The following is a 22,637-nucleotide window of genomic DNA, read 5'->3' on the forward strand; positions in this document are numbered from 1 at the left end:
ACATATTCTTACCATTTCCACTGGGCTCTGTTGGCTTGGGCACGTCTCGGAACGGGATTATGACTGTATCTCCAGGCACTCTGGGGCTTTCCACATACTTGGGCTTCCTGACGGGACCTGCAGTGAGAAAGATCTGAGTGTGGCTAATTTTTTCCAGCTGCAAACAAAGCTTCAGAATGTACAGTGTGTGTCCTCACCAGGACCCAGATAGGCCTAAAGGAAGAGCCGGCCCCTTCCCCTCCCTTGAACACACACACAGTCATTTCAGTACAGATGTAAGAACGGCCAGTCTGGGCTGCCAAAGAAAGGGCTGTAAGCCCAGCTTGGAGAATATAAACTCTGACAAAAACAAAAGCTGCTCTTTTGCTGTGCAGTCTCTACAGCCGTCTTTGGTGTATGTCACGTAAGTGATTTTGACATGTCCAGACCTGGATGGCTCATGGCGAAGGGTTTTTTATTTGGAATTTTTCTCTAACTGGGACCAAGACGATCAGGTTGCTGGTATCTCCAAAGTCAGGAGGCAAGGATTACAAACAGCCAGGCTATAACATCAATATGCTCTGCGTGGCCACAGACCGCAGGCATTTTATCAGCCTGGTGACGCAAAGCAATTGTGTGGGGCAGGGAAGTCGGCTGGTTTCTTGGTAGCTGACACAGCTACCTTCGGAAAGGCAGAACAGGCAGTCCGGCATACGATTCGGGGACACAAGAGAGCCTGAGAATCATCTCTCTCACCTCCCCTTCATCCCCAACTTATCATCAGAAAATCTGGAATTCTGAATTAGAACGAATGGAACCCTCACACGTTGCTGGTGGCAATGCACACACGCAGCCACTTTGGAAAACAGCTGGGTGGTTCCCCAGAAGTTTACACATACAGAATTATCATACGGCCCAACAAATCCACTTCTATGTAAATGTATGTTCAGACAAAAATCTGTACATGAATGCTTGTAGCAGCATTATTCATAACAGCCAAACGTCCATCAACTGACAACAAAACATGATATATTCATACAATGTAACATTCCTGGGCAATAAAAAGAAATGAAGTACTTATTCATGCTACAACATGGACAAAGCCTGAAAATATTTTGATAAGTAACAGAAGCCAGGGACTTCCCTGGCGGTCCAGTAGCTAAGACTCCGTGCTTCCAATGCAGGGGACGCGGGTTCGATCCCTGGTCAGGAGGGAACTGAGATTCCCACGTGCCACGCGTTGCAGCCAAAAAAAAAATAAAGTAAAAAATTAAGTAAAAGGAGCCAGTCCCCAAAGACCACATGTTATATGACTCCATTCATATGGAATGTCCAGAACAGGCAAATTTATGGAAACAAGTATGAATGGTCGCCAGGGACTGGAGGATGTGCGGGCTTGTGGGGTGATGATGGCTAAGGGGTCTGCGGTGATAAAAATGGTCTAAAATTAGGTTATGGTGATGGTTGCAAAAACTTGTGAATATACTAAAAACTGCTGTAGTGTACACTTCAAATGAGTGAGCTGTACGGTATGTGAATCGTATCTAAATAAAGCTGCTTAAAAAAAAGACTGCCTATTCTGTCTGGTCCTTTCAAACATCCCATTACATTTTGGTCCAGAATCATCCACTTGACTCTTATTTTCCTTGGTTGTCTTATACTTAAAGTGTGATTTTAACAATGCCACAGAGACAGGCAACATTTCACATCAGTAAGAGAAAGGGTGGAGGCAGAGTGCCAGACAGTGGTTCACAGATCTCCTTCCTGCTCAACCCTAAGCCACAGCCCTGCCCCTCCCAGGTCCTCAGCTCCACCACTGCACACTGAAGGGGTAAGTCAGGTGGATTCTGATTATCCTTCTGTGTCAAACATGTTATGCATCTGAGAAATTCTATTCAGAATGTGGTTTACGGTGACAGTGCTGCCACCTAAAGGTTTACTGCAAAAGCATCTACACTACTATAAAAACGCTCTAATAATTCCCAGCCAGTTATAATGCACCACATCTGAAAACAGGCTGCATTATCAAAGAAGCTTATAGAGCTTGACAGATAGGGGTATTATTTCAGACTTCAGAAATCATGGTTCTAAAATGGTTAATGTAGTATTTAACCATATGGCTGTCTTCATAATTGATTTAACCCTGTCAGAAAGGGAATGTTTTGAAAGGTTAAAGTGGAATGGTTTGCGGGGGGGGGGGGGGCGTGGAGAGAAGGAAAATTAAGTGGAAAATGTAAGCTATACAACAGTACACAAAATACAATTCAGATTTCATCAAAAATACACACTTATCCATATATAAATATGCATGAAGGGAAAGACTGGGGGCGGGGGCGGCGAGGGGAAACAAAGATATTTGCTGTGAAGGAGACAGCAACTTGGAAGAAGAGCCTGAACAGGGCAGGCAGAAATGGACAAATACGAGAACCGTTCCACACTCTTGGTTCCCAACCTACTCCCTATGGTAGAAGAGATCAAGGGCACCTTTTTCTCATCACCTGCTCTCCTCCATTTAAAGAACTCAAGGGAGCTAAAGCCTTTTATTATTATCATCCAATGATTCACATTGCCCCAACCAGCAACCATGCACCACTCATGAAGTACCTGGAAGATTCTGTTCACCTTAACTCTTCAGGGTATAGTAATAACCAATCTAAACAGATCTACTTCCAGCCAATCTACCTACACCACACATCCTTCAAAGATGTTCTCTAACGATAAGCACTCTCTTCAAATGTGGGCTATTTCACATGGATGCACAGCTGTTGTTAGGAATGGTTAGAATGTGAACCTCAACGTCACCCAGAGCCTTCAGAAAGCATCTATGCCCATCTGTTTGTCTGTAACTGTGTTCTACTCAGAGGCCAACCCCTCACTGTAAGAAATACTCAACACTAAGGAGACGGTGTTGAGAGCAGAGCCTCTAGAATGGATAAAGAAGGTGTGGTACATACACACAATGGAATATTACTCAGCCGTAAAAAAGAACAAACGAATGCCATTTGCATACATGGATGCCCTGGATGCCGTGCATTACATGGTCCACATGGATGGACCTAGAGACTGTCATACTGAGTGAAGTAAGTCAGACAGAAAAAGACAAATATCACAATATTGCTTATATGTGGAATCTAAAAAATGGTACAAATGAACTTACTTACAAAACAGAAATAGAGTCACAGATGTAGAAAACAAACTTATGGTTACCAAGAGGTAAGGGGGCGAGGGATAAATTGGGAGATTGGGATTGACATACACACACTACTATACATAAAACAGATAACTAATAAGAACCTACAGTATAGCACAGGGAACTCCACTCAGTACTCTGTAATGACCCATATGGGAAAAGAATCTAAGAAAGAGTGGATATATGTGTATGTATAACTGACTCACTTTGCTGTACCTACAGCAGAAACTAACACAACACTGTAACTATACAATGTTGTATACAACTATACTCCAATAAAAATTAATTTAAAAACAAAAAGAGCAGAGCCTCTAGACCTGGGCAGACCTAGGTTCAAATACGGTCTCCCTCCCTCTCCAGTTCGGACCTCAGTACATCCCAGAGCTAAACGATGAATGAGGGAGAGTTCAGCTCTAAGGGGAAAATCCTGAAAGCAGAGGGCAGGTCTCTCAGGTTCCCATACTTGGCACAGTGCCTGGCATAGCGACCTGTGAGGCTGGAGACAAAAGGAGACCTAGAATGTAACAAAGTGAATACAACTGTATTCACTGACCACACAAGGCTAAGCACTTACATATATTAATTCATTCGATCCTAATAACTTTGGGAAAGAAGCACTATCTCCCCCAATTTTAGGTCAGGAAGCTGAGGCTCAAATCAGTGCAACAATTTGCTCATGGCCCACACATGGCAAAGCAGGAATTCAAATGGTTTCGTGGTCTGTGCAGGTTTGAAGCCCATGTACTGAATCACCATTCAGCACTTATCCAACTAGGAAATCTAGATTAAATAGGCAATCCTAGAAAAGGCCAGGGCAGTGGAACCTTCCAACACCAAATCCACAGGTCTTGGCTATACATTCAGCAATCTTTTATTCATGCTCACTTGTCTCTGATCTCCCCTTTTACTAAGAGTTGAAATATTATGAAGTGAATATAAACCACTGCTCTCCAACATGATCCTTTTATTTAAATTGCTTTTCACAAACAGCTGAACCTCAAATGCTATAAAACCAGATAAATTTATAACTACAGAGGTTTTCTTCTTTCCCCCTCAATCGCTCGTTAGAGACTCTTTGGGCACTTTCCATTAAACACAGCAGATGAACACTCATTTGCCCTCACTCCCTTTCAAAACACCATTAAAGCTGCAGTAAAGGGATTTAGGAGAGACCAGTGGGAAAAGAAGACAACCACAGGCAAGAAACCAAACTTCTGAAAGTGGAAACAGACTGCCGAGGAGCATGGATGAAACACAGCAGAAAAGGTTAGGGCTGGGGGTCGGGGGAGGAAGGGCTCAGCCTCCCAGACAGCAGACACCTCTGAAGGCAGGGGTGCGGCAGGGCTGAACGCAGGACCATGGGTTGGAAATCTATCGAAGGGAGAGTAAGACCCATAGAACCCCTTCCCAAACCAGGAAGCATTCCCTCCTTCATCCTGGAAGCAGAGCTTTTCCCCTGGAAAGGCTGAATTCCAAGACCGTGGAGATTCAACAGCTAAATTCTTGAGTGCTACACTATAACACTGGGCTTAAGAAAAATTCTCCATGTGGATTGGTGGGCCCCAGATGCATCTCTCCACACCCCCTGCCCCAGCTGTGAGAATGCATACAGCAAGCTTGCACACCAAGCAGGAATAGATTAGAGGATTCCTCCCTGGGACGAGAAACAGTTGGGGACAAGCCCTCAAAGAAATGGTGGATCCCTGACCAATCACGCTACTGTAAAGCCTGCCCTACACACACACACACACACACACACACACACACACACACACACACACACACACACACACACACACACACACACACACACACACACACACACACACACACACACACACACACACACACACACTATCAGACACTCAAGGAAAGACCCTACCCTAAAAGAAAACAACAATAACAGGTTAAAACAGAAACCCTGAGGAATCAGGGTTAACAGGAGGTACACCCTCCAGAAAGAGAAGAGCTACCGTTTCTACTACATAGGGGGCCCTATAACAAGGGCCTTCAGGGTCTAGTGAGGTGATCAGCTGACCAGACTGACCGCAGGACAGACAACCGAGGCCACACCACTTAAGACCCATTGTAATCACTGATCTTACACTAAACTGCCGTCTATTAAACCACAATGACACTGAGTTCTGTGCCACTGAAATGAAAAACTCCTTCTAAATGCAGTGGCCAAATTCTTTATCAACAGAGATCAAAACTGAAAAATCCATCCCCCTAACACCACCCTTACTCAGGGGAAACTACTGCCCAGCACCTTTCTACACACAGCTTTTTGTTTACAATGAAATGCTCAACATTCCCAAGAATAAATTACCTAAAATAACTTCCCCTCTTTATGTAAACCAAGCACCCTCAGGTTAATCCCCCCAAATTAACCAGAATCCAATACTACAATAATAATTACCCAGAAAGCAGGGTATGCGGGCTCCTAACTGTTTAAGGCAAGAGGCTCTTAAAACCAAGACTGTCAGGTATTAGCTTGAAAACGGGCTCATCCAGAAGCCAATATGCTTCCTTGTCCCACCAGCCTTGCCACCCAGTCACTCCTGGGGACCCAAGACACTGGTATAAAGCACTTTTCAAGCTTAACTGGGCATAAGGATGCCGTGGGGGCCTTGTCAAGATGCAGACTTTGATGCACTTATCAGGTATAGTCAGGACCATGGGCCATACTTTGGTAGCAAAGGTATCAAGTATGCAAAGTACAGGTCACCACAGGCGGGACCTCTAAGGAAGACCACCCTTCTGGCAGGGTCTGAGCAGGGTCTAGGGCCGTGGATGGGGCACCAACTTGCCCAGTTTACAAGGTTTAAGATAAACGGGGATTGTTCTTGACCATAAATTACACTCAGTTCATACTCTGGATCCCTTTCTTCATCCCGATTCCCCACCTCCTCTGCCCACCATTCTCTACTCTGTGATACAGGGGAAGGGGGCTCTCAACTTTAAAGATAAAGGGCTCTCAAGATGAAGAGAAACATACAGTGTGCCCCCAAAGAGGTTACAGAGGTACCCAGTAGGCAGCCGGCACAGAAGAGCTCCTGCAAGCTCCTTGCACTGTACAGAAGGGCTTGTGTCAGCTGGAGGTGGGGGAGGGGCAATCTCCATCAATCAAATCGGTCTACAACCTGGAGCTCAGCCTTCTCCCTGGTGCCTTTCCTGCCTTTATGTAAATCTCCAAATACACTTTTCCCAGTGGCCAGCTTTCCTACTCCTTTTGACATTTTAATCACACAGCTGACTATTTTGCTGCTGAGAAACGACCATATAAGGAATATTTTTTTAAAAAGGAATGGCAGAAATAAACCAAACTGGGCTTTATCTCTAGGCAGTGAGAGAGAGAGAGAAGGGCAGGAGTTACTTTTCATTTCTGAGTGTTTCAGTTAAAAATAATTATATATATATATATATATATATATATATATATATATATATATGAAAGCAAAATTTGGGACACAGAACACCTGAGGCTACTTACTGCATTTAAAGCAGATGTTACATTTTTCACATCTGAGGACTATGAAAAGTGACCCTCTTGTGTTATCAATCATTTTAGAGATTTTTTTTTTTTTTAACCATCTTGAACTTTCACAGTAAAGGTTCCTGTTGATTGTATCTGGTCTGAGTTTTCATCTCACACTGGGAAATGTTCACAAGATGAGAAAAATAAAAAGGATGAGGAAGAGGATTCCTTTGTGGGGGTGGGGAGGGCGGGGGTACCTTTATCACTAGGGCAAACGTCATTAAATAGTCAGTAAGAAATGGTAAACTATCAGATCAAAGTCTTGGATTTTTAAAGAGCACAATACCTGCACAGAGCTTCCAAAGTCTGGCCCTTCTCTCTCCCCTACACCCAAAAGCAAGCATTGTGGGGGGAGGGAGAGACATGCACTTTGGGACTGAGAAAGGGGAAGACTTAGCCTAAGTTTATGGGATGGAGGGAACCTGGCCTTGCCTCTGACCACTTTGTCCCACGCCGTGGTGAGGCTGGGCAGGTGAACTGCCAGGACTGCCCACAAGCCTATCTATGGGGGGGGTGAGAGCCTCTTGGGAAGATTCACTTTGAGGAAGAAGAAGCCAAATGATGAACTGACTCAGTCAGAAAGCCTCAGCCCAAGGGGAGGGCAATTTCAAGCACAGTGTGTCATCCATCACTTGGATTTCTCCTACAAGAAGCAGCAGAGAGGCTGTAAATAAAACCCCGAAATGCTACTTGACTCAGCTCCAGGGAATGACACCTGGGTACCGGGAGCTGATGCGGTGCAGGGCTCTGGGAGAGAAGCACCAGCTGCCCCAGCGGCCAGAGCATCCCTGGTCGTGAACACATGACGTGCCCCTGGGGAGCTTCCCGAAACTTCCAGAAACACGTTTACAAGGGCCTGGGACCTTGTGTGAAGAGAGGTGGGCAACAAGTCAGTGTAATCTGAGTTATTACTCCTGGAACCTCATTACCCAAAGACAGGTGAGGTCTGGGGAAATTCAGACTGTTAATTCGAGGGAAGAAAAAAAGCAGAAGGCAAGAGGGAAAAAATGGGTAACGAAATACGAAAGTTACCTGACATTACTCTCATTAAGCCTCCTTTTTCTTATTTTGAATACCTTATTTTTTGTAAGAGTGCATTGAGAAGGGTGGACAGCCTTTATTTACTCATGTGATGCACAGGCACCATGTGACGTAAACGTGCACTGCCATTAAGGCACTTAAATCTAGTAGGAAAATAGTCTATCAAAATGGAGCCATCCCCCTTTCAATAAAGCATCGTTAAAATAAATGTTGGCAAAGTTTTGCAAGTCTCAGCTTGCAGTGTGCATGTTTACAGCACCATGAATACAATAAATTCTCAGTTCAAAGTACCCTGAGCAATGTTTCCACTTTCTCCCAATGCACTCTGTCTGCCATGCTGTTCCTATACTTTATCTAAGTTTTCATGTATTACAGCATGGAAATGCATTCATTCACCTTATTTATTTACTCAACAAGTATCTGTTGCACATCCACTGAGTGCCAGGCACAGGGTGACAACAAGAATGTGACGGCACTTCCCTGAAGCTCGCAGTTGAGGGGACAAGAGTCTTTATCACATCGTCTGAATTTTATTTCAAAACACTTCAACATAAACAGTGCGATATAAATGTGTGTCTGCCCGTTGCCTTTAATCTCCTGCCTGAGGGCAATTACTTGTCTTAATCTGGAATACAGGCTCCTGAAATAGTTAACTAGCCTTTAATCAGAAGGCCACACACAACAGCTAAGGCCACCACAAGTCCAAGTCAGTCAGCTAGCCATCCTTATCAGCAACCAGCACCACGGTCACGCTAATTAGCACCCTGGAGGTTAGAAATGGAATTTCACACAGGTAAATTACTGACTTGTTATTTAGTATTATGGTTGCTGGAAATCTCTTTTCAGCGGTGAATTCATGGTATTTGAGGAAAGAGGATAGACTAGAAATATCACAGAAGCACCCTGGCCCAGGTATGACCCAGGCAGATAAAAATCTAGCTGGCCCTCACAGCTGTGCCCTAGGCTTGATAAGTAAGTGGCTGGAGGTCCAGCTGCTGATTCCAGGGAATTATTTGGCCTCTGATTCAAAAATGTCAGGATAATTGAAGTTCTGTCTGTGGTAGGGAGAACTCCAAAGATGTCACTCCAAGATTCCCAGGCCCTGATTATTGAATCAAACACAATCCAGGTACTACTGTGAAGGGGATCTGCAGGTGGGATTAAGAATTAAGGTTACTGGGCTTCCCTCATGGCGCAGTGGTTAAGAATCCGCCTGTCAATGCAGGGGACACGGGTTCGAGCCCTGGTCCGGGAGATCCCACATGCCACGGAGCAACTAAACCTGTGCGCCACAACTACTGAGCCTGCGCTCCAGGGCTTGCGAGTCACAACTACTGAGCCCAAAGTGCTGCAACTACTGAAGCCCGCACACCTAGAGTCCGTGCCCCACAAGAGAAGCCACCACAATGAGCCTGCGCACCGCAACGAAGAGTAGCCCCCGGGCTTCCCTGGTGGCGCAGTGGTTGAGAGTCCGCTTGCTGATGCAGGGGACACGGGTTCATGCCCCGATCCGGGAGGATCCTACATGCCGCGGAGCGGCTGGGCCCGTGAGCCATGGCCGCTGAGCCTGTGCGTCCGGAGCCTATGCTCCGCAACGGGAGAGGCCCGCGTACCGAAAAAAAAAAAAAAAAAAAAAAGAGTAGCCCCCGCTCACTGCAACTAGAGAAAGCCTGTGCGCAGCAACGAAGACCCAACACAGCCAAAAATAAAAATAAAATAAATTTAAAAAAAAAAGAATTAAGGTTACTAACCAGCTGACCTTCAACTAGAGCAATCATTCTGGATTACTGAGTGGGCCCCATGTAATCACATGAACCCCTAAAAGCAGAAGAGGAAGACTGAAGTCAGTCTTTATCTCATGAATACACGTGATGTGTCCCCTGGGGGGCTTTCAGAACTTCCAGAAACCTTTTTACAAGGGCCTGGGGCCTTGTGTAAGGAGAGAAGGGTAGCAAGTCAGTGCAATCTGAGTTAAGAGTATGAGGTGAAATGAGACAGAAGGCAGTGGGACCCAAAGCCTGAGAAGGATTCAGCCCTTCTGGACTTGGCATGTTGCTAGTTTTGAAGACGGGAGGAAGGGGGCCACATGCAAAGGAATGCAGCCAGCCTCTAGAAGTTGAGAACGACACCTAGCCAAGAGCCAGCAAGGAAATGAGGACCTCAGTCCTACAGTCATGTGGCACTGAACTCAGCCAGCCCAAATGAGTTAGGGAATATTTCATCCCCTGAGCCCCAGAAAGGAATGCAGTCCCAGCAACATCATAAGCTGGGCCTCGTGAAACCCAGAGCAGAGAACCCACTGTGCCAGGACTTCCAACCCACAAAACTCTAATATAATCAATTTGTTTTAAGCTGATATATTTGTAGTAATTTCTTAGGGCAACAGTAGAAAACTAACATGTTGTCCACGAAATGCTGCCATACTTGCTACAGGTAAACACTGAGTGCGAGGTGCCATCAGGGCAGCGACCCTTCTGAAAGGACAGAGCTGGAACTTTACCAGGCATATGAAACAGGCGATATGACTGCATTGCGCCAGCCTGCTAATAAACCTCTATATGGGCAGAATGCCATCTGACCCTTGTTTTCATTCATACCTGAGTGAGTTTACAGGGAGGAAAACTCTAGCCCTCACGTCTTGTAACTACTGGTAGTAGTTATAATTTACCATAAAGAATCTAATACCTGAAGTTGGTTTTGTTTTGCAAGTAAGAATCACTAACCAAATCATCACAAATAAATGAATAACCACAAACTTTGGTTCTAAGATGTCCCTGGAAGAAAGATCGGAGTCCTTCCTGGAATCATTTCAGTTTCTCTAAGGAACTAGGGAAGGAGCCCAAGAAGATTAGACAGAAAGAGCTGCCCAGCAGACAGTGTTAAGTGACTGGGGAAAACAGCAGAGGGAAGAGGCGGGACCTGAACTGGGCCTGAGGATGAAGCAGCTGAAGGAAGAAAGCCACGCCTCTTCTGTTGGCTTCCACAAAGTGCCACATACTCAGTAGGTACACAAAGGTTAATTTTGACAAGAAAAAGTTCCTTTCTGCTTTTTGAATAAATTATACGTATTTGCTATAAACTAATAACTTTTATGATTCGGGGTTATTTTTTCAAATATTCATTCAGTACAGTGGCTACTGCGGAATCCTGTTCTAACCCTCATTCATTCTTTTTGCCAAGGGCAGGAGATCTGTGGGGGAAGGGACGGGGTGGGAGGAAAGAGCATGAGTTCCAGTCTATCCAGAGGTCTCACCTTTTGGCAGGTGCTCCATGACGCTCCTAAACCACCCTGGAGAGGGCAGGAGAAGAGCAGTCGTGTCTCACGCAGCAGCAATCCATCCTCCTCAGGGCCCAGGTCCAGACTTGCCCATCCTCTTCAAACAAAGCTCTGGTGCACACACACACCCCACCCTCCCCGCTCTGCAGGAACCCTCGGGTCCTATGTCACAAAGATAATGGCAACAGAAGGAAACACCTGAAACTCTCCTCAGCTCCTTCCTCACACACACTTGCAATGGCAGTCATCCTGTGTAAAGTTAATCCTTCTACCTATGCTCAGGGTGCCAAGATCAAGGGCAAGGAAAGGTGAGAGAGATGCAGGATCCAACAGTTTATACAGAGAAATATCTCTAATGGTTACCCTGGATAGGAGGAGACTTTATGAGTTTAATTAGATTAGGTTAAAAGATTATCCTTGGATGTTAGTTACAACCTGACTAGCTTGCACTGAGACCATTAAGATCCAGTTAGGACAATGAGCTACCACTACACACCTAGTAGAATGGCTAAAATTTTTAAAAAAATTTTTTGATGATTAAAAACTGCTTGTGATGGGCTTCCCTGGTGGCGCAGTGGTTGAGAGTCCGCCTGCCTATGCAGGGGACACAGGTTCGTGCCCCGGTCCAGGAGGATCCCACATGCCGCGGAGCGGCTGGGCCCGTGAGCCATGGCCGCTGAGCCTGCGCGTCCGGAGCCTGTGCTCCGCAACGGGAGAGGCCACAACAGTGAGAGGCCCGCGTACCGAAAAAAAAAAAAAAAAAACTGCTCATGAGGATGCAGATCAATAGGAACTCTCCTACACTGCTGGTGGGAATGCAAAATGGTACAACCACCTTGGAAAACAGTTGGCATTTTCATATAAAATTAAATTAATACATTTAACATATCACCAAGCAATTCCACAACTACGCATTGACTCAAGAGAAATGAAAATATAAATTTACTCAAAAACCTGTATGAACGTACTTATAGCAATACATGCATACACATTTACTCATAATCACCAAAAAAAACCCTGAAAGCTATTCAAATGTCCTTCAACTAGTGAATGGATAAACGACAGTATGTCCACGCAATAAATACCACTCAGCAATAAAAAGTAAAGCGGTAAGACACAACGTTGTAAATCAACTATACTTCAATAAGAAAAATATATTGGGGGAAAAAAAGAGGTATTGACAGCCACTACGACATGGATGAATTTCAAATGTATTATGCTTAGTGAAAGAAGCCACATTCAAAAGGCTGTATAATGTATGCTTCTATTTAGATGACATTCTGGAAAAGGCAAACTACAGTCTTGGAGAACGTATCAGTGGTTGCCAGGGAGTAGGGGTTGACTACAAAGGGGCAGGAGAGGGAACTCTTCTGTGCTTGACTGTGGTGGTGCTTACACAACTCCATGTATTTGCCAAAGCTCATAGAGCAAAAATAATTCTATTCTATGTAAATCAAAAAATAAGTGAAAAAAATTAAAAAGGAGTGGGCCTGACTGAGGGTGTCTTTCTGTGCTGGGGAGTGACTCTAACTGCACGCAACTTCTATCCCGGGTAAACATCTCTGACCCACCGAGACGCAGAACCAACCAGAGGCCAGCCCCAGCATCTGTCATCCCCTTGCACCTTGATAAGACAGCCCTGGTTTTTAACTGGTCACTGTTTTAAAAGTACCCAATACCTGGAAAGAAATGAGAGATCACAGGATATCCCTTCAGTGGGGTGCTGGGGGTTGTTTATGTAAAGCAGACTCTCCAGGCTCTCTCATTCCATAGGTGTGGACTCTTCTTGATCGACTTCCTATCAACTGAACTACTTTACAGCTCTGCGAATTGCAGAAAAACCTAATAGCAATGCATATGAATTTTGTCTGGCAGAGACTATAAATCCCTGTAATCCAAATTCTCATTTAAACTGGTCTTAATGTCTTGCTTGTTCCTGCCTTAATGAATGAGCTAAATAAATAAAAGGTTGACACAGGACCTTTTTATATTTACATGTCATACTTTTGCTTTTTTGAAAAATCATACTTTAGCAGCACAGCACATTAAATGAATAAAAGGCTGCATTTTCTAGCCTTCTCGGCAACCACTGAGAGGAAAGTGAGTGTTGGGTGGGATTTCAAGAAGGACTGTCTAAAGGGAGCCAACCCAGCTGGGAGAGGCCCCTTTCTGGCAGAAATGCTGACATACCAGGTGCTACTCAACACTCCTACCGGACACTGAGGTGACCTTGTGGTGAGAGGGAATGTAGGCTGATAACAGCTCCCAAAGGTATGTCCAGGACCCAATCCCTAGGACCTGTACACATTACTTCATTTGGAAAAGTGGTCCATGTGGCTGCGGTTAAGGATTTTTGAGATGAAAGCATCATTCTGGATTATCCAGGTAGGCCCCAAATGCCATCACAATAATCATCACAAGTCTCCTTATAAAAGAAAGGCAGGGCTTCCCTGGTGGCGCAGTGGTTGAGGGTCCGCCTGCCGATGCAGGGGACATGGGTTCGTGCCCCGGTCCGGGAAGATGCCACATGCCGCGGAGCGGCTGGGCCCGTGAGCCATGGCCGCTGAGCCTGCGCGTCCGGAGCCTGTGCTCCGCAGCAGGAGAGGCCACAACAGTGAGAGGCCCGTGTACGGCAAAAAAAAAAAAAAAAAAAAAGCAAGGCAGAGGGGGATCAAACCATCACACACAGAGAAGGCCATGTGAGACAGAGAATGGAATGATGCAGCCACAAACCAAGGAATACTTAGAGCCATCAGAAGCTAGAAGAGGCAAGGAACCGATTCTCCCTAGTCTCCACAGGGGATGCAATTCTGCTGATACCTTGATTTCTGACTTTCGACCTCCAGAAGTGTGAGAGAATAAATTTCTGTTGTTTTAAGCCACCAAGTTTGTGGTAGCCCCAGGAAACTAACACCAATGATGAGCACCAAGCTAGGTTCCCTGACGACACCTTGAACTCACCAAGGCTCCGAGCCACGTACCTCTGGACCATTAACTAGAGAGACAGAAACACATTTTTATCTTGTTTAAGCGATTACGTATTTGAGTTTTCTTTTCTTGAAGCTAAACTTAACCCTAATACTGTGGCATACTGAGATCATGAGTTCCTGGCCCCAACCTCACCTTGCCTCCGTTGATCAATCATATTGGTTGTCCTGCAATCTGAGCAAGGTTGAGAATTAAACGAAGAGCTGAAGAAAAAAGAAGTCAAACCCAAAGTATAAAAACAACTGTGTTACGATTAAGATTAAGTTTGCACCACTGGGCATAATCAGAGAGTATGTGTAGTAAAGAATTTTTAACGTTTTTAAAATGTGGCATATCAGAGTATCTAACTGATTAACTTTATGATTCCTATTTGAAATGGGTAATTTTCGGCTTTAAGTAAAATTTACTTCAATATATTTCTTATTTTTATTACTTTTAAATTGAAGTACTTATACTTCAATTTATAATATTGTGCTAGTTTCAGGTGTACAGCACAGTAATTCAGGTTTTTTGCAGATTATATTCCATTACAGGTTATTACAAGATATTGAATATAGTTCCCTGTGCTATACAGTAAATCCTTGTTGCTTATCTATGTATCTCACATCTTCTTAAGCCAATCGTCTCTTAATGGACACCTGGGTTGTTTCCATGTCTTGGCTATTGTAAATAGTTCTGCTATGAACGTTAGGGTGCATGCATCTTTTCAAATTGGAATTTTTGCTTTTTCCAGATATATATGCCCAAGAGTGGAACTGCCGGATCATATGGTTCTAAGTTTTTTAAGGAACCTTCGTACTGTTCTCCATAGTGGCTGCACCAATTTACATTCCCACCAACAGTTTACGAGGGTTCCCTTTTCTCCACAACTTCTCCAGCATTTATTATTCGTAGACTTTTTGACCGTAGCCATTCCGACAGGTGTGAGATGATACCTCACTGTAGTTTTGATTGGCATTTCTCTAATAATTAGCGACATTGAGCATCTTTTCATGTGCCTGTTGGCCATCGGTGTGTCTTCTTTGGAAAAATATCTATTCAGGTCTTCTGCCCATTTTCTTGGGTTGACTGTTTTTTTGATATTGAGTTATATGAGCTGTTTTAAATGTATGGTTTTAAATTAGACTATAAACATAAGATTTGTACGTTGAATTTAAAGGCCATGGAAAGCCATGTTTAAAATTAACTATGATACAATGAACAGTAATTTGAAACTTATCATCTGTACACGAAATGCTGCTCTCAGACATCGAAAGCCTCGTTTTATACACTGGAGAGACCATTGTTAAAGTCAGTCTCTCACTTTCAAAATGCTCACTGGAAGGAATTCAAGACGGAAGGAAAGAAGGAGGGAGGGAGGGAGAAAGGAGAAAAAAAATCCCTTAACTCCAAGTCAACCACAAGTCACCTACAGCCCCCAGCTGGCCAACAAAGCTAGCCATCATTCATTTCTGGCCCCCCAGCCACATTCTAGATAGAACCTTCCATGTGCTACTGCAGTCCTCACTGTCATCGCTGTGTACTTGTCAGCAACCCCAACGAACTCCTCCACACTCCTGGCATCTATACAGAGGAGGCACTCTGCTCTGAGACGCACTCAGGTCAGGAGCAGCCTGCAATCTCGCTATGCACAGTCAGAGGCTGGTGTGTCGGGCCACACACGAGTGGCCTCTAATAGTCCCAGAGAGCCATGACAGGCCGGGTGTGTGAGCTTGAGGCAAACGTCCTTCTCTGACCTCTGTGGTGAGGAGCTCACACTTGAACGCATGTGGTTTCCATTATCTGAAATACCTCTTGAAAACATCGGGAACCTAAGAGGGCAGCAGCTAAGTGATATTTGGGGGCTTAGCTGTTATCTCTTTCGAGGTTGAACAGGACAAATTGCACTCACAGATGACATAGGTAACCCATGACATCACTGACAAGGAGACAGATGACGAGCCACAGGCAGAGCTCATCTCCTCCCGACACAGCTGCCACCCCCTGTAGTGACTGAGACAGTCACAGCCCTCTCGGCTCCAATGTTCAGCTTTCTACTAGTGTCTTGGGTTTAGGACACAGCAGAGGGAAGGGCTGCCACATTAACTGAGTTGCAGTTCAAGTTCTTTATGAACTTTTCTTATCCATCAAAGCAAAAACAATTTTTTTAGCTAAATAATGGATGTTAATACACTTTATTTATTAAAACACACAGATCGTAAATGTCCAGCTCGAAAAATGTTTACATGTGTATATATCTATGTAAAGCAATCTAGATCAAGTTTTAAAATATTACAGTTTTTTTAAGAAAGTTCTCTCATGGTCTTTCCAGTGAATAGCCATCCCTCTCCTCAAAAGCAACAATTTTACCTCACTCTCAAAAGCTGATCAAGATTAACATTAAATTTGGAATTCCTGGGCTTCCCTGGTGGCGCAGTGGTTAAGAATCCACCTGCCAACGCAAGGGACCGGGTTCGAGCCCTGGCCGGGGAAGATCCCACATGCTGCGGAGCAAATGAGCCCGTGCGCCACAACTGCTGAGCCTGCGCTCTAGAGCCCGCGAGCCACAACTAATGAAGCCTGCACGCTTAGAGCCCGTGCTCCACAGCAAGAGAGGCCATGGCAATGAGAAGCCCATGCACCACAACGAAGAGTAGCCCCCGCTCGCTGCAACTAGAGAAAGCCCACGCACAATAACTCTGCCAAAAATAAAGAAAATAAATTAAAATTTAAAAAAAAATTTGGAATTCCTGATGACACACTGATTTATTACAACAAAAAGAGTGACTGCTTCTTGATTTTCTTTAGAACCAACTCTAACGGGCTGTCACACTAGTCTCCAGCTTAGCACTCCCTAACCCCCCCACCCAGGTCAACCGCAGGCCATATTAAACTATCCCACCAACTTCCCCACCTCTCCGGCTCTGAAGACTCCTCCTATGGATGTAAGCATTGCAGGAGGCAGAGGGCTGCTAATCCCCACCCGGCCCCCCGTTCCCACACATCATGGTGGGCACTTGCAGGTTCCCTGGCCAACGTCCACACAGCCTTAAACTTCTTAAAACATCTGGCCAAAGAAGAATGAAACAAAATAAGCCCCCAACCTGCGTACACCCAAAGATAAAAGCTCCAGAAGTTCAGAGTTTCAACCTGTTGCACTTTTATACCTCAGCTGTTAAACAATTTTGAATAATCAGAAAAAAAGCTTACCTTAAGATACGCATTACAAGTTAATGGGGACTTCCCTGGTGGTCCAGCAGTAAAGAACCTGCCTTCCAATGGAGGGGACGCGGGTTCGATCCCTGCTGGGGGAACGAAGATCCCACATGCCCTGGGGCAACTAAGTCCCTGTGCCACAACTACTGAGCCCGTGCACCTCAATGAGAGAGCCGGCATGCTGCAAACTACAGAGCCCACGTGCTCTGGAGCCCACGCGCCACAACTAGAGAGGGAAAACCCACAGGCCACAACTAGAGAGAAGCCAGTGCGCCGCAACGAAGATCCCTCGTGACGCAACTAAGACCCAAAGCAGCCATAAATAAATAAAGTAAAAAAAATTTTTAAAGTTAATGTGCCAAAAATAATAATAACTACTGGGAATTTTAACTTTAAAGCGTTCACTTTTTATGTAAACCCAATCATGTATAAAGGCAAAGTCGGAAATCAGCCTCTCTTTTAAGAACTCAAAACATTTTTTTCTTCAAGTACTTTAGCTACTAGATATCCACGAGGGTCAGGAAAAAGACATGTGTCTCTAGAACACGGCAATCCTTCTGCATTTACCACACGGTGGCGCTGCTTCAACACTAATTCCAGACAAAATCCAGAAGTGTGTTTCTTCACCACCAAGACAATAACGCTTGCAACCCGTTAGGAGTTAGGAGCGTGACGTCCAGAAAATTTTTTGTTTTTTTTTTTTTTAAGGTTTTAGGCAATATACATACGGTTAACAGTCTATATGGATAAATTAAAACTGCTCAGGCAGCAACTCTGCCCTCGTTTTAGGCTGGACTTAACAGAATTCTGACATATTTGCCAGGGGAAGGCTGATAGCCTGACAGCCAGCAATGCAATGTGTTGGGCAGAAGGGCCGAGTGCCTGAGTGAGATGTCTCACAGCGCAACACTGACATGTCACCTACCTGTGAATCTATACTGATATAAATAGGTAAGTGAGGAAGAAGACACGAATCGCTCAGGCAGAAAAATTCCAAATAATTTACGTACATACTCCACTCACAAGGTGGGGAGCCCAAGTCCCCACCCTGCATGGGGGGCTGTGCATAGTAACTTCCCTCCAGAGAGTAGAGGATGGAGAGGGATGTAAGAAAAAGAGTAACTTCACCCTGGAGAAACCTGGCAACCTCTACCTGGGCCAGGTGAACAAAGTGAACAAAAACCGTGGTAAGTCATGTTGAAGTGTCAACATGATGTGATGAGAAGGGCACTTTACCTCTGTGGTCCGCCTCCTCAAAACTAAAGTCTAATCATGAGAAGCATCAGACAAACCCCTCAAAGAGGGGCATCCTACAAACCATGGGAACAGTAGCCTCAGAAGTGCCAAGGTCATCAAAACCAAGGAAAGTCTGAGAAACTGTCAGAGCCAAGTGGAGCCCAAGGAAACATGACAAATAAATGTCACAGGGTATCCTTGACTAAGATCCTGGATATTAGGTATCAACTAAAGAAACAGGAAGTACAGACTTCGGTTAATAATAATGTATCAGTAGGAGATCATTAGTTGTGACAATGTATCATACTAATATACTATGTTAATGATAAAAGAAAGTGGCTATGTGGTAATATATGGGAACTCCAAACTATCTTTGAACTATTCCAAAATAAACTTTTTATCTAAGGCTCAAATGGCAACTAAGAGAAACCTTCACATACAGGAGAATTCCTTCAGCTTCTGTATTAAGGAACTTAGGCTGTCTTCCCAACAATCCCCTGACATCCACCATAGAGGAGGAAGGTTGTTACAGGCTGAAGGATGTGCCCCCAAATTTCATATGCTGAAGTCCTACGTCCTAGTACCTCAGCATGTGACTATATTTGCAGACTAGGTCTTTAAGAGGTGACTGAGTTAAAATGAGGCCATTGAGGTGGGCCCTAATCCAATCTGAGTGCTGTCCTTACAAGAGGAAATGTGGACAAAGGGACACCAGGGATGCACAGACACAGAGGAAAGACCACGTGAGGACATAGGGAGAAGGTGGCCATCTGGAAGCCAAGGATAGAGGCTGCAGGAGAAACCAAACGTGCCAGTACTTTGATCTTGGGCTTCCAGCCTCCAGACCTATGACAAAATTAATTTCTGTTGTTTAAGCTACCCATCATCTTGTGGTACTTTGTCATGGCAGCCCTAGCAAACTAATACAGAGGTGAAGCAGAAAAACAGTGTTTCACTGAATGTTATGTGAAGGACAGCAGTGGGAATGCAGAGCTTGATGGCTTATGTGCCATGTGTACCTTTTGAGAGGGATCTGACCTAAGGCTGCTGTTCTGGGTGGCAACTAAGTGACGTGGAGATGACCCGGGCTTTGGACTCAGGCAGACTGAAGTCCAAATCCCAGCCAGTCCCTAAGTAGCTGTATAACCTTCAGGCAAGTTATCTAAACGCTTGGGTTTTTCCAGCAACTGTAAATGGGATTGGTGTCTACATCTCAGGGTTAAAAATGTTTACAAAGGGTCTAGGTACATGGTAAGCACTGAAAAAATACTAAGTTTCCATTCTCCCCTTCCCTTCCTCTAAGGCAAAAGTCAGGTTGGCAAACTATGGTCTAGGGGCCAAGTCTGACCCACTGCATGTTTTTATAAATAAAATGTTACTGGAACATGGCCATGACCATTCATGAATGAACTGTCTATGGCTGAGCTGCGCTACAGTGAAAGGTGAGGGGTTACAACACAGACCATATGGCCCTCAAAGCCTAAAATATTTACTATCTACCCTTGACAGGAAGAGTTTGTTGATTCTGCTGTTTTCCTATTTCCAAAAGCTGACAGATGCTTGTCATTCCTCATCATACTTGAACTTCCCAGCATCTGCCACAGATGCCAATGTCTTGAGATCCTTCCTCCTCCCTGGAGGCCAGTGATCTGAGCTCAGGCTCTGCATCTCCAATTCCCTGGTGCTCTTCACAAGCAAGGATCTCTGCAGAATACCAAGCTTAGACATATTCAAAGTCGCCACCCCACCTGGCCAACCTGTTTCTGTGTTCTACATTGTAATTAATTACACCAGCACCTATGCCTGTGGCTGTACAGAGACAGCATGACTTGGAATCCCAGCACCGGGGTTGAAATTCCACCTGTCAGAGTCTTACCTAAAACACGAAAATAATGACTCCCCTTGGAGACCCCATAACAATAGGGGGAAAATGTGAATAAAGCCACTAGTGCAGCAAAAAGTTTTTGAATCCAGGTCTATCTGGAAACCCAAGCTAGAGACCTTAGCAAGCTTCCCAACTGCTGTGCAAACAATTTGTTACAGGATGTGCTGGGATGTAGATCCCCCAGCTCTGTGGACTGCAGGGCAGTCTGGGGCAGTGCTACAAGGGACAGTCCATTTACCCCACTGCTGGACAAATATTTCCTATATGTGCCGTGATATGAAACGGGCTCACAAGCCCTGGCCCATTTTGCACTTTTCTTCCTTCTCTAATTCTCATGTACAAATGGGTCACCACAACCTACAGACTCCTTTTCCTAAAATTTTCTCAAATGGACCTCCACCTCCCTCCATCCTTCTTCTCTGTCACTGCCAAGGTTTCAGCTACTATACATCCTTTGAATCATTACAGAAGAGTCCCAACCAGTCTCCTCTACTCCAAGATGGTCTGTACAAAATAAATACTTACTATCCCAACCCAAATCTATTTATTTCATCCCTCTATTTTAAGAACAGTCAAAAGAATAAGACAACACTGCCAGAAGAATCAAATCCTCCCCGGCCCCACTGTATTTCCATCCTTGGTCCTCAAATGCAACCTGTCCCATAATGCTGTGTGAGATTGAGCCACTGCGGGCCAGTCCAGACTTCATGCAGGGTTCTTCTTCCCCTACGGGGCAGTCTTCCCACCCAACCCAATCCCTGTCTGCCATGTAACCCCTAACTCATGCTTGAATAGCACCCTCCAATGTCACCTGCGCTTGGAACGTTGCCAGCTCCCCCAAAGAGATGCTTGCTCTTCTCTGTGTGGTCACAGCACTTTGTAGACACCACAGTGTCTTAAAAGTCATTGCCTCTCTCACTAAACGGGGAGGCCCCCAAAGCTTAAGGCCAGAGCATGTATTTACCTTTACATCTACCTCACCTCCAGAGCAGAGCCCAACACGTAGCTGATGCTCAGTAAACCCCTTAAAACAAATGTTTATGGAACCTCATGAAATCACTGAGTGAAGGAAAGATGGAAGTAAATCAGAGTGCCTCTGAAGCCATTTGGAAAAATAAAGTTTACCGCCAAAAAAAAGTCCCAAGTCCCATCCACCCACAGTGTCCTCTTAAGAAGGAAGCCTTGAACTATCTCCTGCCAGCTTAGCTGCCAGCAAGTCCAGGAGAGCTGGGGGAGAAGGAGCTCAGAAGAGCGCTAATGCATAAAAAAGGGCTGTTTTTAAAGGCTAAAGGGCACACAAACTAAGACTTGCCAGTATGAAAGGAAGAAATGTGGAACATGAACCACAAAAATAATGAAAAGGTGTCCAAATGCAAATCAAAAATGTGATTCTCTTAAGCAGTCTGCTAGGACATTCCTTTCTCGTTTCAGGGAAAACACATGGGACTCAACACATCTGTACTTTTTCCTTTCTGAGTATCATGAAGAAATCTACAAGCAACAGTGTGAGTCAGTCACATGATTGGCAGGTAACAAGCTACAGTCATATTTTTCCTGCCTTAAAAGGACCTGTTATTCCTCAATTGCTTATTAAAACACCACAAACTTAAGAAAAATATGCAGTAAAACTTAACATCAAGTTAATATCAAGTCCTTGGCCTGGACTGTGACACCACTTCTTCCTGAGAGTCTCGTAGGGCTCAGATGGCCGTTCCGAGGCATCCTGTACAGCCGGGCAGAAGCAAACGTCACCTCAAGACAACACACAGATGCTGGGTGGTTTCCGTACTCTCACCCACAACATCTTTAGCACCAGTTTGCTTCCTTGGGAACTGCTTTCCACACTCCTCCAAAACATGGTTACTTGCATCCTCACAGGTTGACCTTTAATCACTTTCAATAAGAGCTAAAATGGGACCAAGAATAAACAAGGTATTTGGTCGGGAGCAGCACAGACAACAGGAGATGAAAACCATGACCAGAGCTAACAAACCCATATCCAAATATCAACAATTAGACTTTACAGGTCCCTGCACTGATGCTGTGGAGCTTTCCCTGCTGTCCATGTCAGAAAACCAGACTGAAGCCAAAACAAGAAGTATGAGAGAGGCCAACAAAGGGAGAGAGGGGCGAATTACCTGCTCTCGGGAATCAGGGGCAGCAGAAGCATTTCTTGTGGGGGTTTTAGGAGCCAGGCACTCGTCACACATTCCATCTATCCTCTCAAAGGCCAACACAGTAGGTAGTTCATTCTCATTCCCAGATGAGGAAAACCGAGAATCAGAGAGGTGGCAAAGTAATTTCCAAG

At 44.8% G+C, this 22,637-nt stretch overlaps 1 protein-coding gene across 10 annotated transcripts in view; it reads right to left on the reverse strand.

Annotated features, from left to right (window-relative positions):
- TANC1 (tetratricopeptide repeat, ankyrin repeat and coiled-coil containing 1) overlaps positions 1 to 22,637 on the reverse strand; it is a 246,172-nt gene that overhangs the window by 104,958 nt on the left and 118,577 nt on the right. For 9 of the 10 annotated variants that reach the window (XR_016393996.1, XR_016393997.1, XR_016393993.1 and 6 more), the window contains one exon: positions 13 to 117. Coding sequence is in view for 5 of the 10 variants with exons in the window: in XM_022569802.2 (XP_022425510.1) it covers positions 13 to 117 (105 nt within the window). In the remaining 5 variants the exon portion in view is untranslated. Of the gene's footprint in view, positions 1 to 12; positions 118 to 428; positions 3,967 to 22,637 lie in introns of those variants that run through there. The other variant, XM_089916014.1, reaches the window with a different exon arrangement.

Source organism: Delphinapterus leucas, chromosome 8 (genome assembly GCF_059928025.1).
Source record: "Delphinapterus leucas isolate spDelLeu-1000000601 "Yukka" chromosome 8, BTC_Dleu_Yukka2, whole genome shotgun sequence".
NCBI classification, from domain to species: domain Eukaryota; kingdom Metazoa; phylum Chordata; class Mammalia; order Artiodactyla; family Monodontidae; genus Delphinapterus; species Delphinapterus leucas.